Here is a 19,132-nt window from a genome sequence, read left to right on the forward strand (position 1 = left end):
GGGATGCCTTCTGATTTGAAAAACACTATCATCTACATTTAATATTGTAAGTGGCTTCATGGGCAGCCAAAATGTGTACTGGCTTTTTGCTTTCCAAATGGTTATTCCACTCTTAGGAGATGGCCATGGAATACTGGTGGCTGAATTTAGTCACTGATGGTAAGAGATGTCAGGTACCTCCTCTGCAATGGGTTTTCATGTATTCAGATTGCAAAACAATTTGATGAATTAGAACAACATGGGGTTTGTGATACTGTTTCTTAAGTTCTGCATATTGCAGTGCCAGTTATTTATGCGTGGGGGGGAGGATGGGAAATAAGAAAACCTTTGTAATGGAAGTTTTCAGCTTGTGCTTTCACCTCCTGGTGATCCATTCTGGCCTAGTTGTTTTGCTGTAACTTACATGAGTAACTTATTTTGGAAATGCATGAGCTTTTTGTAATGAAAGGAAGTGTCACAAGATTGCCAGTTATGTCAGTTTTTGTTGTTGTTTAACTAAAAGTTTCAAATTCTTTTCAAAAGCGGAGGCCAGGGCATACTTCAGCAACCTCGCAAGCAAAGCCTGTTTGAGATGGCCAAGCTGTCTCATGGGGGCCCATTCAGAGAAGATAAAGTAGAAGATGTGAAAGCTCTCGTCAAGATTATCCCTGTCTTTTTGGCTTTAATACCTTACTGGACAGTGTATTTTCAAGTGAGTAGTTCCAAATGGTTACATTTTTATTTTACATGTCTAAAAAACATAATTTCTAATTTAAGGGCCATAACTTCCTCTTCTCCCAGTTGCATTTGAAAGGTCTTGGGGCACTAGCATTAAGTTGCAGTTCTGAGCCTGTGTTATAAACCTAACTCCTGTCTGAAAATTACCACCTGGAGCAAACACACAAAAGCTTTTGGGGGGAAACTGTTCTATAAGCTTTACTTACAGTTAGCATTCAGTAGCTGTGATTTTTAAAGAAGAGGAATATTGAAGAGGATTTTTCAGAACTCTGGTATTGACAGGTTGACTTGTTTAATACCCGTGTGTTCAATAATGTTAACTACTTGTCTTTCACACACCTGGGGTTGCATCTCAGGAATCATTTTAATATTATGTTAGCAAAAATAATACTGCATGATGGTAGCTTCTTCTGAGTCTTTTTATTTGCTAGATAAAATTGTTGTGGAAAGCTGTATTAGCTTACCAGTATGCCAAAATATCTAATTTCACATTTTTCTGGGGGCTCTTTCATAAATATGAAACTTAGCCTGAAGTTGAGAGATGAAAAATGGCTACTAAGAATACTTTCAAATAATATTTTGACTTAATAATAGAAAATAGAATCATTAAAATGATAGTTAACACTAGCAGTTGTACAAATTAACATATCTTAAATATTGTGCTCTGTTTCATCTTGCAGTTGATTCAGATAGGTCAGGGTAAGTGGTCTAGATTTCATTTTAATTAATTCACAGAATGATAGGGGTTGGAAGGGACCTCTGGAAATCATCTAGTCCAACCCCCCTCCTTTCTGGTTCCTTTGTGGTCTTACTGAGATGAATTAGGATAGCAAATATGTTTTGGGGGAAGAATATGCAGAAATTGTTTTTAAAGTCACATTAATCACTCTTTGTGCTTTTAGTAAAAATAAATGTAAGGGTTAAAAAAATCTTGCAATGTTCTAACAGTAATTCTTTTTGTTTTGCTATATTAGCACTTTACCTCTAGTATAATCTTTGTTAATTATTAAAAATTTAAAAACACCTTGCTCTCAGTACTCTTTATCCAAATAATCTCAACTCATCTTTCCTAATGCTAGATGCAGACAACATATGTATTGCAAAGTCTCCATCTGAAAATTCCTGAAATATCAAATGACACCAACTCAATTCATACGGTAAGCTTCATACGCTAATGCTAGTTGGAGATTTTGACAAAGCCGAATATGGAAACGGCTTGATGTCAGTCAAAGACTTGGTGCTCTTGGTACAAACGCCTGCGAAGGTGCAAACTGCTGCTTTGATTACGAAGAACTAAAGGTTCGTGTTCTGCTAACTCTTGGTTTTGCAGTTTGTCATCGTCTCAGCCATACTGGAGTGATTACAACTAATCAGTGAAATAGGGTTCTACCTGCAATGAGAGGTGCATGCCCACACTGTGTTAGAGGCTGAGGGCTTGGGTTTTTGAGATACTTGCAGTGGTTGAGATTTGTAGCCTTAAGGGAATCCGGTTCTCTTCCTCTGTTACTGTGGCCGTAGCTTTAGATTGTCACAGGCCCCTTGGTCATCCTGGATAATCTCTAGAAAAATATTCATCTATTCTAACCTTGAGTTTCCACACACACAGAAACAGTTTAGTATCAAAACCTGAATCTGCATCAGAAACACATAGATCAAGCAGTGCTTGTATTTTGTGTCGGAGTCAGTGCAATGCATGGTACAGTATCACACTGTTCTAAATGCAATTTTAAAAAATATCCCCAAACCAGAACATGTTTATAAATCTTCCTGTACTGTCTTGGTTTGTTAGCTCAGAACAGATGCTAAATATTATTAAGATTGGTAGAAATTGTCTCATTCATCCAGACAGGAATCTTATTGTCAATTACTGAATCTTGCAAATGAGAAAGAATGCATGTATTGCGCCATACTCTTTGTTCATTTAACAAGTGTAACTTAATTTTAATTGAATTTTGTATTACATTAGTAAAACTCTGTTTCTACTGTTCTGTGGCATATTTCTGAAAGTTATAAGCCTAATAATAGAAGATTTACAGAACCTGGCTATTAAATATTTTTCATGACTGAAGTAGAAAAAAAGTTTAATTCTGTCAGACTAGAGTATATCCCTGGAAGCATAATAGTAAGGACTATTTACTTGCATTAAATCACTTACTGACTTGTGTGCCATTAATACTGACTTCGAATGCTTTTAAAAATATATCTTGGGGTGTATTCATTTAAATAATCTGCACAATTTTGTTTACTAGATTTGAGTTGCACAATCAATCATTCCTCAGGCAGGTGTTCTATGACTAAAACAATCTTAACAGCAGAAAAACTCCCACAGGATAGTGATTTTTTTCATTAAATGTATTTCAGGATCTATGCAGAAAAACTCAGATGTTGCGATAATGCTAATGGCCATCTCATCTTTCAAAAGGAATTCATATAGTTTTAGTTAGATAGTTAACTTTTGTTTTAACAAAAATTAATTCAGAGTAATGACCTAAAATATGAGCCCTCTGAAACTTAGAAACCTTATAAAAAATCCTTTGCAAAACATATTTGCTGAGTTCTACATTTTGTTTTCTTAGAGTGCTCTTTTCATCTGCCTAGTAATTTTCTTATTCCTCATTTTCTTTGGAACTATGTGCAGTACTATTTGCTTTTGTGAAAAGAGCATTTTTGCTTTGAACACTTGATGGTGTTCAGTCCCAGTGGAAAGCTCCTACACCCCCACCCTGCTCCCACCCCCCAAAAAAACCCCAAACCCAACACCCACCTCAGCACAGCTGGAGATGCATCTTGAAAGTGAGAATATGCAATACTGTTAGGAGTTACTATGATGAGGAATCATTTGTGCTTTTGAGCTAACAGAATTACAAACTGCCAAATTAAATGAAAACTTGAATAGCTGAGTGTTTTCCTCCACTTTTACACACTCTTATTTTTCTTTTCACAGTCTCTCTCAGTGCACTGTGGTTTATTTTGGATCTCAGTGTTCCATTAAAAATATATTTTCCTTCATAAAATAATAGTAAAAATCAACCCTTAAGTACAAAATTGCTAACTTAAGTCATCTATCCTTTCAGTTTCCAGCAGCCTGGTTGACTATGTTTGATGCAGTGCTTATTCTGATCCTAATACCCTTAAAAGATAAATTGGTGGACCCAATTTTAAAGAGGAATGGCTTGCTCCCATCCTCACTGAAGAGGATTGCAGTTGGAATGTTCTTTGTAATGTGTTCTGCGTTTGCTGCAGGTAAGAAAACAACTTTGAGATCTACTTACATAGTTAGTTATTCAGCTACTTGGAACAGCATTTTTTTTAAAACTTTGTGAATCTTTAATTCAAGATTGTTCAGAAGTCTTTTTCATGGGGTAGTTAGAATGCAACTGCATGGATGCATTTCCCACAATGAAAGAGATTTTATCCAAAAACTTACTAAACTGTTTTGAACATTTGCAATAAAATTAGACCATTTTTCCTGCCTGAAATAGACTTCGAGTATACCTTTTAAAACCAACTTGTTAGTTAAGGTTTTCACATACAGTGCTACTTTCTAGTATGCTTGGTAGAAGAGAACTATTTGTTTTCTGACCGTATTTTCTCAACAAATGCCTTAGCTTCATGATCAGTGTTTGGGTTGCCTGAACAAAGTGTCCGGTGTTTGAATATAAGGCTGTTAGTCCTCCTAAAATAAACTTTATGGTATTGTGGAAGTCTGTGTTGTCTGATTTATTAATTTATCTTGAAGTTGAAAATTTATTTATCCTGAAAAACAAACTAGTTCAGAAATAAGTATGTTCCTTCATATAGTCTGACTTCCAAGTATTAAAAAAGTGAAATTTTACCTAAAATCCTTTCCCTTTATCTGAAATAATAAAGTTAGGTTATGGTTGAACAAGAGTTTCCTCCCGCTTTGGGTTTTTTCTCCCCTATCTTAATATTCCCTAATGTTTGGGAATTACTGTAGTGTAAAATAGCTTAGCTATAGCATGAAAGTAAAAAGATGGCAACTCCGTTCGAACCATAAATCAGCTGCTTTTGAGATGATTTAAAGTTGTTAAGCACTGCTGATGTGGAACTGAACATCTCTGAGTAATGCTTCATAGAACCTATAGCCTTCATCTAGTATCACTGGAATGAACATATTGATAAAGCATTATAGCATTAAATAAATTAATTTCAGCACTTGTAATCTCCTATATTTTAGAGAGAGGGACACTTTATACGGCTATTAAGATTTCTTTCAGTGAGAGAGATAATTACCTTAGTAGGCCAAGGTCACTTTGCATGTGGGCAAGTAAAGTTCTTAAAGCAAAGTCACTTAAACTTACAATAGGAATGTTTCTCTTATTCCATGTTACTTTAGGACACTGCAACCAGCAAAAGCAGATGATGTAAAACAGTTAAATGTCAGCTTTTTAAATAGAACCTGGTGGCTCACATATAAGTGAATTCAAAACCAGCAATATCTGTCTTTATTAGTACTGGGGGAAAAAAGTATATTGAGGTATGATAGCTGAGTTGGGGAATGGTTTCATATAGCAGAATTCTTAAAAATTTCAAATGCCTTCTTGTTTTCTATTCGCCTACAAATGTAATGCATGATTTTGTTGGTTTGATCCTCCCCTAGCTCTTCCACAGTAGAAACTGAGAAGGTGAATTCTTTGTGTGGTTTTCTGCAGTCTGGTTGGAAAGTTTAACCTTTTGGAGTAACTTAACATCTCTTCATCATAACATGAATTTAAGACCTTCAGCTGTGACAAATTTAGGGCATAGGAAACTCTGTTTATTTCTAGCAGGGTGGAAAGCTTCTGTTGGTTTATATGTTTCATAAAATTTTTATTTTCTCATTAATTTATATTTATAGAAGCCGTATTTTAATATTCTTAAAATACAACATTGCTTCCAACCATTTCTGCCTTAGAGAGAGATACTGATTAAAATCTTAAACATATGAAGATGTTACTTCCAAGATTGCAAGTTAAGATATTATCGTAATGATTTGTTTGTGCCATATTTCTATTTTAACTTACTTATCTAACTGGCATTAGTTGTGGACACTACTTAGGCTGTCTATTAGATTGTTTAGATTATTTTAAATATCTTGTAAACTGTGTGAGAATACAACTGATTAGATTTAATGAACATCTGCTCTGCTTCATGCATTTTACCGTAAATTCTGAGCAGCAGTATTTAAGGTTATTCAACTGGAAAGTCTACTTCATTTATAGAGTTTAAACAATTATAGCAAGAACATAAGATTCTTTTAACTACTAAAACTGCAAGATTAAACTTGAAGCTTGTCTGTCAAAGTCTAAGAAAGATAGATTCTGAAGTACTCGGCTTTGAAGATAAATTTATGGCAAAGTTTGGTATATTGAGTTATGCTCCTATGTGGCTAAATGCCTCCTAAATCTGCTTATGTTGAGAAGAGTATCAAACACATTAAGGATCACTGGATGTTTTGAGGTGCAACAATTTTGTGTTGAATGTATATGTATGAAATTATGCCTAAGCTCTTAGTTGACTGTACTGCTTTGTTTACATTTTAATCAAGTTCCACTCTAAAATGTTTGTCACCTATATTAAAACCAAGACATCAAGAAATCCAGCTTTATTTTAATTACATCCGCTCTTCATAGTTCAGAGGGCACTGAGGTGGCTGAAGAGCTAAGGAGAGATACTTAAAAATAAGACGGGGAAGTGGTCACCTAAAAAGGACTGAGGAAGGTAGAGAAAATGTGGTGGCCTAGCACTAAGAAATACTAAGTTCAGAACAGTCTTTAACTCAAAAACAGATGTTATGAAGGAAAACACTCTTTTTAAGAAATATTTTGGGACCTCAAGGCAGTATTTAAACAAACTTGAGTAATTCTAACCTGTTTTCCCTCTACAACTCTTGTGTCTCTGAAGATTGGACTGTAAGCTGTTGCGAGATTTTGTACTTGAATAGATTCTGAACTGGTATGAATGAATAAACATGGGCTATACAAATGCAACTTTCCATCCTTTTCAAAGCACTTTGTAAGTCACTTGTTAATGTGTGTTCCCTCAGTCTGGTTTTCAGAGCTCTGGCTCTAACCCCCTACAATAATGAAATACAATGTTATCCTTAAGCATGTGATTTCTAGAACTTCTTGTTTAGTTATGGCCTCACTTATAGACTACAGGGAACTTTCCTCGTGCTTTCTGCCCAGCTTGGGTCTCTTGCCATGACCACGACCAATAAGAAACTGCATGTTGTGGTATGAGGTGGTTTTGGCGGACATCAGTCATTTCCCTTGGAACCCTGTCACTTAGCAGAGAGATGGTGATCTGGTTGGCCCCCTCGAGGTTTGTATGTCACAAATTTGGGAAGAAACAGGAGAACACATATTATATTGTGCATTAGAAATTGCTTGTGCTTGTTTATATGAAAAGTGCTGCGAATAGCTTCAGTCAACGTCGTATTAAATGTCCATGTCATCCTTTGGCTGCCTCTAGGAAAGAAAAAGCTAGAAGTGAGGAAGCAGATGTAATCACTTGTACATGATATGATATCCATGAAGCATTGCATCTGTCATCTAAACCTTGTACAACTTTTTTTTTGTAACAGGAGTGATATTTTGTGCCCTGAGATTAGGTCAGATCTTGGCTTAAGAAGTAGAAAGAGACCGAAACGGACAGGCACTAACTGGGAGGCCATGTGTATAACATGTATTATAGGAAGTAGTGTCATTGACTCAGCCTTGCTCCTCTGAATTGGTGATGAATAAATCCACCTTATTTCCAAGGATATTGAGAGTTCTTTTGTACAGGTCCTTTCTAGGTGAAGCAGGGAGTTTTATTAACTATTAGCTATTCTGTGCATTTTATGTAACAGTGAGGCAAATCCTTTAATCTGGGCATCTTCAACAAAAACCCTATGGCATTATTTGATATTCACTTTCTACTCTAAACTGTTGTGTTGAGCAAGCTAAAAATTGTTATATCTTACACTATCATGTCTATTTTTCATTATACATGAAGTGCTTTCTATGCAGTGTATTGTTTGTAAATCAAGCTCTAATGAGCTTTTGGATCTCTTGGGATGATAAGTGTCATATAAATGTCATGATCGTATTCACAGAGGGTTTTCATAGCTCTGCAGGACTAGTGTAGCCATTTCAATAAGCAAAATGGTTTCTAATTTAATAATACTATGGAGGCAGATGCAATGGTTCAACACTGCAAAGTAGTAGTTTGTGAAAACGAGATTGTCTTTTCAAAAAAACCAACATAGTTTTCATGAGAAAGCTCTCAGCTAATCTGTCTGGAAAAGGGTTAAGTATCTGTATAATTATTGCTACTGAATAAGAATATAATCACTAATTCTATGGCAGAAGAACTGTATGTCTTGAAATAACAATAACAACAGTAGTCTGAAATGCTTTATGTTAGGAAATAAGGAAATACATATTCCTATTCTATAATTTGTAATTGCAATGCAGGACTGAATCCTAATTTAATTCTTAATATGAAGAAACAGTGTTTATATCTTAGGTCAATCTTTTTTTCACCCCCTCCATGTAGGAATTCTGGAAAGCAACAGACTGAAAATTGTAAAGGTTAAAACAATTAATCAGACAATTGGAAATGTTACATACCATGCTGCAGATTTGCCAATATGGTGGCAGATTCCTCAATATGTGCTGATTGGATTCAGTGAAATATTTGCAAGTATAGCAGGTAAGAGTCTTTGTGTGTTTTGAATCTGCTTTCATATCTATCATAAATGGTGGATTCTTAGAAAAGAAATATTTACTTCTCAAATCATTATAAATAAGCTCTAATGTTCCCAAAGACAATATTATAAAATATAACTTAATGTAAGTGGCAAAGCACACAATTGTCTTTCACATTTGAAAATTGGCTATATAAGAATATGTTTTCAAGACTGAATTTCAAGCAGAGCAACATTGAAATATTTGCGTGTCATCCAGTTAGCACTGGATATTTGCAAGCCTTAATGGAAAACAATATACTCTTTCAATATTGTATTTTAAAGAATAGTATTAATGCAGTATTGTTTCCTCTGAATATTCCTCTGTGTTGCAAATAAAATTTGTGCCTTGTAATTTTTTTGGCTTAAAAACTGAGCTCGCAGTTTAGAGAGTCAATTAGTAAGTGGAAACACCTTTCTGAGGGGAAAAGGAAGAAATAAACCATCTTTAGAAAGATTTATCACCAGTTTAAATTAATGTTACTTGGGTTTTTACATCTCTGAAATAAGAAAAGTTATGTGACACTCAATTTAAACTAGGGTTTTTTAATATTAATAATGAAGTAGCTATTTTTTTATACAGCTTTATCTGTTTTATTTATAGATCAGTTTTTCTATAGTTGTTTTAGTACTTCAATATGATACTTGGCAAACTGAAACACTGTTCAAATCTTGCCTTTCTTGAACAAATGCAAGAGACCTTAAACTTCTTAATACTGTTCTGTGTGATGTAGTGGACAGCTGTGTGATCATATTGATTTTTAAGCTGAAAGTGAAGTGGGAGGAGAGGGTGAATAGGACTATAAAAGCTTATTTTCTGGTCTGTTTCATATGCATGTAGGGCTCATTAGCAGGAAGAAAGCACATGCGATTTATCTGTTGTCACTGTGGTATGCCTAACACTGGTCTACTATGATTAAACAAGTGAAATGCTGTTGTGAATCTCTTAGCGTAGTCGTTACATATCTAGTGATTGGGAGCAATGCTTAGTTGCCAGTAACAGTAACCTTTCCAGTACTACTTTAGCAGAATTGCCGAGCTACCTGATGGTAATATATTGGAACTCCTCCAGTGAATTGATTTTACAAATCATTTAGTATTTGCTTAACTGTAGTTACTTATTAATGTGTTGAAATACTGTTTCAGAGTATTGAACTTTGAAGATCATCCATTCAAACTGGCATTACATACAGCCCTTTTTCTTCGATTCCTTATGACAGAATTTCCTGGTTTCATTTCCCCTGTAGGAGGTTACTTTCATTCCTCATGCTGGGCAAGCACAGTGTGTTAAAATGAGATTCTCTAATTCTCTAAGATCGTGCTGGTGGTAGCCCCAGCTGTCACATGGCCCATTTGTTCCCCTTGTACTGGAACAGAGAACTTCTACTCCATCGGGTTTCTGATTACATGTGTTCTACTGTCATCACGGTTGTTAGGAAATAAAACAAGGTGGTTGGATTGCTTGGCAAGTAAAAGAAAATGTGGGGCTTGTTTTCTGGTTTTTTTCTGTCTGCTCATTTGCTCTAAGCTTTTCTTCCTGCTGTCTGGCGTGGGATTTCATGTGACTGGAAGAATTAGACATACCCATCACGTATTAAACACTACCTTAGTTATTTAGTGTGTTGGAGGAATTCTTTTTAGATATGGCTTTGTCTTGTGTGTATTTGTAGTTTTGCAGTATGCATTCAAATGCACCACTAGTGTACTCTTTCCTTCCTGGTGGGTGGTAGGTTGATGCCTCACACCAGGTTATTGTTGAGAGTGTCCCATTTGCAGTGTGAATGCAGGGTGCTCCAACAAACAGTTAGCTCTATGCATGCACGGCATGTACCTGCAAACCAGCACCTGGTACAAACTCTCATGACAGTAAACACAAGATTTGGACATAAGGGCCTACTGGATTGCACCAGCTGAAATCCTAGTTCTTCACTTTTTGTACCGCAGGGGTCAGTATTGCAAATGCACCTGTAAGTGTCAAATGGCTGAAGGGCTGAGGTCATTGTCTGGTATCTGATAAGGGTCCCATTCCTGGTTCCTCGTGTGGTTTCTGCACACACACCACCACCACCCCCAGTGATGTATAGGCAAGTCCTTGAACTAATTTTCTTCAATAAACAACTGGTAAGATGTGGGGATGGTTCATTATCTTTAAAGCACACGAAGACCCAAGATGCTAAACACTTTAGATCCTTAAAAGGAAAGTATGTATTAGCAGTGCAATCAGTATTTATTCTTTGCTAGAGGACATATCTGCATACTCACTGCTGTCCTATATTACAGTACATTTAATTAAGTGTGAATAGTAGCCATCACAAATCCTCACACATAAAAATCTGAAGATGGAAGTCTTGCTTAATTGAGTTACTTAATAAACCTAAGGCTGTATTTAGCATTTTCATCAAAAGTGTAAAATTAATTACTTACCTTTAGTTACAACTTTAGGGATTGTGCCAATTAAATCTGAGCTCAGATAAACAGATGACTTAGCAGAAATGCAAGGGTTCGTGCAAAAATAAATAAGTTTCTTCCCTCTTACACGTTTTTGTTTCTCTGTCAGTCACTGTTACTGGTTTATAGGTGTTTGCAAGTTAAAAATAACAAAACTATCTGCGGCTTGTGGAAAGGTCAAGGACTTCATGCATTCTCTTTTTGCTGAACTCCAAACTGAGAGTTGTTTTTTTCAACTGCTTTAGTGGGCGGCTTCATGAGAAGTAAAGTCTTTAAGGCTTACACTGTTCTTATGTGAATACCCTCCTGTTCTGCACTTGCTGGATCTGTACCAACAGTTTTATAACTTAAAAAACTGATGGTCAATGTTAGGAAAAATGCAAATGTTTCTCTTCGAACCAGAAATTCTATGCAGATCTTAATTGCTTTGTGTATTACACTTTCATTTGATTTGTTTTACAAAGTTTTTTTCCCTGCCGTCTGATCGTTATCTAAACTGAATTCTTAGTATCTTTAAGAAGGCCTTTCAAGACTTAATAGAGTATACTTACCAATTTGATATTAAAAGTTGATAAAGGCATCTATTGTGCTATGAAAGTCAGCTTTAAAATAAGCAAAGTGTTAATGGCTACAAAACTGTAATGATTTGGAAATGTTTACTGTGAACAAAAGGGGACTAAATATCATAAGAACAGGAACATAAGTTTGGCTTTTTTTACTGTAAAACTAAGCATATTCTTAATAAGCCACATCAGTTACACTTGAGGTACCCTTAAAAAGATGACACACATTGCCTTAATCTTTTGTATTATTCTGTCAATCCTCTTAAAGCACCCTTATTTAACTGGGAATTGTAATCTCACATGACAACACCAACTAGAGGGTTTAATTTCAAAACTGCTTGTTTGAGGTAGCATGAAATTGTTATCAATGGCTGCCAGCAGGCAAAAATACTGCTGAAGGCAAAGAAAAGATTTTATATTCTTTATGCCAGATTAAGTATTAGGGTTGCTGGAAACATTATTCAAGTTTAGAAACGTGCCTTATTTTGTTGCAAGAAGTGCATCATGTTACACCCATTTTGGTTTTTGGTTTGAGTCTTGAGATCTTTTTCCAGCAGTTACACTTGGCATCCAGTATATCTGTAAAATGAACAAGAGAAGGAATGGGCAGATCCTTTTATGTGATATACTTGAGCTCAACTTGTACAGAGTGTAGCCTGGTGACCAAAATGTGACTGATACTCTGGAAACTTGTGGCAGCTATGATAACTTCACAAGAGGTTAAAAAACAAGCTACTGTATCCCGAGAGTAGTCTACTTTTTTTTCTTTAAGTGAGATTGGCCAGATAAATACTCCTTGAAAAATCTGAATTGTTATATTAGTGGCAAAGCCTAGAAAAAAATTTCGAGCTTTTAATTTGCAAAATAAATATAATTTCATTCCCACCCACCCCACCCCCCCTTCCCCGTTTGCAGATGTCTCTCCATCTCTCTAGCGATTCTCTTGTTACGGTTTGAATTTACAGGAACCCACACAGCCAAGTTGCATGAAGAATGTTTCAGTTCCCTTCTAGAATCACAGACAGGTTGCTTTTGGGCCATTCTAACATGTTTTGCAAAGGAGAAGAGAAGCAGTGGGTTGGTTATCCGAGATTTCTCAGGTGGCAGTACAGAATGCTATTAGATCAGTGAGAACATATAGTTCTGTTTCTTGTACAAGAACGAAGTTCCTCCCTCACAACAAGCAAATTGACCTACCTGGCTTGAAGTGTTAAGCCTTTTCTTGAAAAGAAATGCCAGTGTATTTCTATTAAACTCTGTCTGGAGTAACAAAAGTCAAATGGTGAAAATAAAGAATACCTTTATTATGTAAGACATAAGATTTGCGCCGTTTTCAGGCCTATAATGCTCTCTTTGCCAAGAAAAATGTTAGAAGAGGTAGCATTAATTTTCAGTATGAAGCAGACTGTTTTGAAACAAGCATTTCACCTGTCAGAGAAAAAGCTCTGCAAAGAATGTATTTGACTGTCTCTTGTGAATAATCCCATTTGATTTTTGACGGGAGTATTATTCTAAAAAGGAGAGTTAATCATGGGCATTAGTCTTTGCAAGGCAGAGCCTAACCCAGTGTGTTCTGCTGGCACTAAAATTCAGCAGCACAGATTTTCAAATTGATGTCACTGATATGTTTTTCTTGATTTTCTTGGTTGAAATTTGAGTAAAGATAGTTTGATGTTGAAGTCCCGTTTCTACAAGCCTTAAAAAGAATAGGCCAGCAAGCAATGAGTTTGGAGAATTCTAGATCAAAATTAAATTAAAACTAATTACTGCCTTCCCAGCTACAATTAATTTCTCTGTCTGCACATTCAGAGATACAGACGCTGAGTCTGTGAGAAATAATAAATGTTCATGGTCAATGCAAGAGTGACCTTCAGTCCCTGAGTACTTTTTTGTCAGCAGGGAATGCCATGTGCTTTGTAAATACTGCACAACAGATAGGCAATATAGAAACAAATGAAATGGGGAACGTGGAACTCACCAGGTTAGAGTTAGTTTAATAAATTTCTTTGAGGATAATTTTAGACAGAAAAATGAATATGCTGCCTCAGAAGATGTCTTGATTTCACAGACGTAATATTAACAAGATCACAGTGTGTGTCTCAAATGTTGTCCGTTTAATGGGTTGATATATTGATGACCTTTAACAGGGTTCATAAAGCAATTAGAGGGAACTGGGAGCTGATAGGGATTGACTCCATCAATTCCCTGTCTCTTGAAATCCAAGGCTAGTTCTAAGTCTTCAACATACCAGAAGTAGTATACATCTGTAACTTCTGTAACACTAAGCTAGAATTAACTGCTATTGTTTCTTAGGTCTTCTAATAGCATTTTTTTAAATCTTTTAATACAGGTCTAGAGTTTGCCTATTCAGCTGCTCCCAAATCTATGCAGAGTGCTATTATGGGGCTGTTTTTTTTCTTTTCGGGGATTGGATCATTTGTTGGCTCTGGATTGTTGGCACTGGTGTCTATTAAAGAAATTGGCTGGATGAGTAATCACACGGATTTTGGTAAGTTATTTTCAGTGTATTCATAGCCTGTAAAGTAGAAGGCTTCCTTCAGAAGCAGTTAAGCATCAAGCATGTGGAACTGTTGAGTCTTAGCACAGTTGTTATTTTAAAAATATAAAATTTCCTACTGTTTTGTTAAAGACAAAGTTCATCTTGAAGTAATGTGACTCTGCAAAATGATACATTGCCCTAAGGAAAGCATGGGAAATACGCATGTAGTATTTTACCTCTGTAAGGCCTGTTAAGTACCTACTCAGCTGTTACTGCATTTCATCACTCGAAATTACTTATAAATTTTTGTATTTTAGTAAAAAATATTTAAATTATGTGTGGAAGAAGAATATATTTGGTGTAAAGTACTGAAATTACTTTCTGCGGTTATGGGGAGTAAAATGTACCCATCTCTCTCTTAGTGATTATTCAGCTTCCTAGTTTCAAGAGACTTCATCGAAATTACCATGAGTTAATTTTGCGTTTCTGTCTGCTAGCTATTAATACTCTTAAAAAAGTCCAACATATCATCTGCTTTGTATTGCCAGTTGAAGTTAAAAATAATTATTGGCACCAGTAGGTGGCACCTTGGGAATTTCAGAAAATCATACCATCATCAATGGGCTAATTAGTTCCAACAGAAGGAGCATGAAAAGTTCTTAAAACGTATGCTAGACCTACTGTGTATGGATGGCTTAAAAGTGCAGCCTAAACTAACTTTAAATTTGGTATGAGAGGATTTGCCATTTAAGCTTGATTTGCATGCTACCAAAAAGTAATGTTGTCTGGAACAGTACATATGCCACAAGTTGTCATCTTTGGTTTATAAGAAGTTGTTCTTGAAAAAACTGCAAAAGATGACAAGTAGCCTTAACTTTATAGAAGTGTCCTCACCAAATGAAAATTTAATCACAATGAGACTTTTTTTCCCCAGTCAATTTCAAAATTAGAAGAGCATCTTCATCTGCAATTCTATATAGCGATAATTCAGTTGATAAGGACTCAATAGGAGGATAATAATTTCATACAAATTAATGTATGTGATATTTGGTGGCGCTTTTTTAGCCTCTTGCCTTTGTTTTCTGAAGCAGCCTAAGAGAAGACAGTGCCTTATATTCTCTCTGTAAAATATTTAGGTTGTGCTAAATATATCCAGAGTTGGCTAGAACTGGAAGATGTTACCTTTAATGACTCATTGGTCATCTGTTTTGAATAAGCTGCTCAGCTCAGTGGATTGTCCTTTGGACAGCTGTCAGAAGTGGATATTTCTACCTTTCTTAGTCCAAAGACTCGATACTTAATCGTGCCTTCTCAGCAGCTATATGTCTGGCTCAAGGTTGAAGCGCTCAGTGGGTGATTTTGATTTGTAGCATCCATAGTAGCTACTGTTTTAACTGTTTATATCAGTAACTGTTTATAACTCAATTTTCATTTGGTATAACATTATTGAAAGTTGTCAAATTCACAGCTAAAATTTACTTAGGTCTTCCAAGGTAGGAACTGTAAGGAGGAGTCTTTATGAATGAATGACTTCTGAATTTTTCATTAGATGCTGTATAATAACTATAAGGATGTGCACCAAGTTTCTGCTATTTATGCTAACTCATGATATCATTTGAGGTAACTGACTGCCTCCAAAATCTACTGAGAAAGTTCACTCTCTGCTGGCACTTCAGTGTTGATTGCTGCCGTTGAAATGACTGTTATTTCTCTGACAAAAACTGAGTTTTCATGGGTTTAATATCCCATCTCATAAAGGATAATTACTACTCTTTAAACACGTCTGCTCTTGAAATGGAGATTCACATGTATATTGTATTTTAAATGTCAAGGAAAGACTCCGTTTAATTTTATTGCTTTTTATTATAAGTTCATTTAATTGAATCTTAAGTTTCAGTAATTAAAGTAATTTAATCTGAACATTTATAGGCATGCTGCATGAACAGCTTGTTAGGATCGATGTATACGTCACTACTTTTACTCTCTCTAACCTTTTTGCTAATCATAATGGTCCAATTGGCTGTGGCTCATGTGGCATGTTGGAAATGAGCCACAATATATTGTTCTTGGAAGTACAGCAATAGCTAGTGCACATTTCTTAATAGAGGAATAATGTTTTAGCAGTGAGCTTTCTTAATTTAACATTATTTAATGTGGTACAAATCACTAATTTATAACAACTTTGAGGGAGTGTCAAAGGTGAATTGAACCAAAAAGAAACCATGTATGGTTTCATGAATTCTAAACTTGTTCCAAAAGAAGGCTGAGAGAAAATCTCAGTAATTGCTTTCTTTATATCTACAGAGTTGCCAGACTTTTTCCTTAATAGCATTCATTTTTTGATTCTTTTTATTTTATCTTTGACTGAGCAGAGAAGGGAGGTACAGGCCTCCAGATGCAGAGAGACCATATAGCGTTAAGCAGGGCTGAAAAGGCTGCTGGAGAGGACTCTCTAGTATATATAGTACAAAAAGATCATACTTTTACCTGTTTTAATTAAAGCTGTAAAACATAAGACTTTTTTTTTTCCTTGACTAAAGCCTTATCATGTCACTGTATTCTTCAGGCTCTTTAAAAGCCTATCTAGTGAAGACGGTAAAGGCTTTAAGTTACTAGCCTGTCTGCGTGTAGCTTTGCTTCGATCTTGAATGCTGCATTTCATTGGGAGCTGTTTGTGAACAGTTTACAGTCCAGGGCTTTATTTGCAGAAATTTATTTTTCAAGTCCATTTAGTAGCCACAGCATAGGGGTGTTTTCTTTTTTTGCTTTTGAAATGAGTTGTCTCCTCAAAAATTGATAAGTGGTCTCTATTACTTACATTATGAAGAAAGTAAATCATATATGAAAATACACATTGAGGTTTTTAGCTGTTTTATCTGAAGTCAGCAAAGCATTGCAATTTAGCAGTATAAGAAACCAGACTTAAAAGAAAAAGGGGGGGGGGGGGTGAGAGGGCAGAGGGAAGAAAGGAAGATTATTAGGCTATTAGCCTTTAAAAATTGTTTTGACTCTAGCGAACCATGCCCACTGCTATATGCACGTAGTCTTTGATTGCACAAAGTTCTTTACAGTGGTAGGAGGAGCTTCCAGCAGTTTTTTGTAAGAAAGAAATCATGCAGTAACAGCATATCAGCTTCTGCAGGGACATTACTTGGTTTAAGGCATTGAAGCACAAAAGAAAGCAATCCTTGTACTGTGTGCATTTTCCTCAGAAGTTCCATCTTTTGTTCTGGATAATTAAAAATGAAACTATGCTGCCAGATGGAAATGTGATTTGGTTTGGTTTTGCCCATGTTTTGCAGAAAAGTCTTCACTACTTAAGCTTGAAGGGATTGACATTTTTATTTGTATAATCTTTATTAATGTTTATTTTTTTTCTCCCCAATTCTTTCTAGGTAATATTAATGGCTGCCAATTAAACTATTATTTTTTTTTGCTGGCTGCTATCCAAGGAGCAACCCTCTTGCTTTTCCTTATTGTTTCTGTGAAATATGATCATCAAAAATCGAAGATTAATGAAGTGGCTGCCAATGGGAGGATATGATATCTGTTAAAGAGCAGACTTTATTATAGCAGCACACAATGAAGTGGCAGTGCATCCTGAGTCTGCGAGATCATATGTTTTCGCCAGTGAGACTCTTAGTAGAGTTGCATGTTACAAGAGTTCTTGCCCCTGCCCCCTCCCGTGTAACGTAGGTAAGTGCCTTATGTTGGCGGGGCTCATTTCTTGCACTACGTCCTGGCAGAGGACAAACACAAATCTTGGAAGTGTATTAACTCTAGGCATTCAAGTTGCTCTTTGTTAATCGTGAGATGTTTACTTACCTTTCGAAAGTTGGGATGCTTACATTTGGAAATTGAGTATAACAAGTCACATGTGACATGGCTTGTTCCTGACTGAAAAACTCCGCTTGGTGAAGAACAGTGGGTCTAGAGGACACTCAACAGTCTCAAGCCTACGCTGAGGACACAGGAAAGAAAACATGTTACAGAAACCTCAAGTAGTGGTTAGAAGAATAAATTTTCAGTCCTGAGAGTCATTTTTGAGGGAGAAACAGGGACGAATTAAGTTGCAGATTAGCTCAGATTAAAAAGAAATGTAGTTTTATAATTGACCTTTTACTGGCAATGTCTCAAGGATTCAAGTCCAAACTTGCAGTCAAGAATATCCAATACTGAAGACTGAATTATACGTCACAGTAGCTTGTCATACAGCTGCTGTAATTTTTGGTGCACAGTGAACACTTGTTGGGACTGAAACAGTTTTACTTCAGAAATGTTTTTATTTTTGAATCTGCATTAGATGTATTGGGGCAATATGGAAACATACATCTTTTGACAAAGCACTGTTCAGTCCAGCGCTGTTACTTCCCTAAGGAATATTCTAAATATTTGCAGAAAGAAAACAGATTGAATTCTCAGAAGATGAATGCGCAATAACAATTTAGAAGCCTTTCAGCCAGTTTCTTCAGTCTTGTGTCTTACTTCTAGCTAACATGCTACAGGGTTTGTATCTTTCAGCAACACATTCCTATAGCAGAGCAAATGGTTTTATGTTCAGCCTCTTGAATTTTAATGATTCTAACAATTGTACTTAAGATTGTGTGCAGACTGGTATGGAAGATGCAAGCAATTATGCAGAAGGAAAATTAAAACTCAACTTTTTATTAATGTGTTGAATTTTTATAGTTTCCTTTGTCTGCATTTACGTTGTTAAAATGTCCTTCTTTTGTACATGGACATCTTTTTAATGAGTTTACAAAATAAAATGAACTTCCATGCTGTGACTTTTGACCCTTTGTTTCTAGGTGAATAAAATTATACAACAAATACTTTTGTTCTTTAGCCTTTATTTCCTAAATATACAGTAGCATGATATTTATTAGATTTCTAAATGCACACTGGCATCCTATGAGTTTGTCAGATAATATAGCAGTATGCAAGCTGTCCTGTCTTTGCCAAGATAAATCAGTGTAGATGCTTCAGCTATTGCATTACTTAGTATGATTTAAAATTGGAATAACTAAAGAAAAGAAGTAAGCAACATCTCATACGAGGAAAAGCTAGTTTCCTTTTCTAACTTTGTTTTAAAAGCTCCATATGCTGTGTTTCTGGAATAACCAGCTAAAAAAGCTTAATATTAAGATGGTATAAGCTGCATAAGGAACATAT

The 19,132-nt window shown here is 35.7% G+C and overlaps 1 protein-coding gene across 1 annotated transcript in view; it reads left to right on the forward strand.

Moving 5' to 3' along the window:
• SLC15A4 (solute carrier family 15 member 4) overlaps positions 1–18,773 on the forward strand; it is a 28,164-nt gene extending 9,391 nt beyond the window's left edge. Inside the window, exons 3-8 of the mRNA XM_009813056.2 lie at positions 523–691; positions 1,797–1,874; positions 3,792–3,960; positions 8,260–8,415; positions 13,811–13,969; positions 17,356–18,773. Coding sequence (XP_009811358.2) covers positions 523–691; positions 1,797–1,874; positions 3,792–3,960; positions 8,260–8,415; positions 13,811–13,969; positions 17,356–17,504 — 880 coding nt within the window. The 3' untranslated portion in view covers positions 17,505–18,773. The remainder of the gene's footprint in view (positions 1–522; positions 692–1,796; positions 1,875–3,791; positions 3,961–8,259; positions 8,416–13,810; positions 13,970–17,355) is intronic.
• The last annotated feature ends 359 nt before the right edge of the window (positions 18,774–19,132 follow it).

The sequence above is a fragment of the Gavia stellata genome, chromosome 21, assembly GCF_030936135.1.
Source record: "Gavia stellata isolate bGavSte3 chromosome 21, bGavSte3.hap2, whole genome shotgun sequence".
Taxonomy (NCBI): domain Eukaryota; kingdom Metazoa; phylum Chordata; class Aves; order Gaviiformes; family Gaviidae; genus Gavia; species Gavia stellata.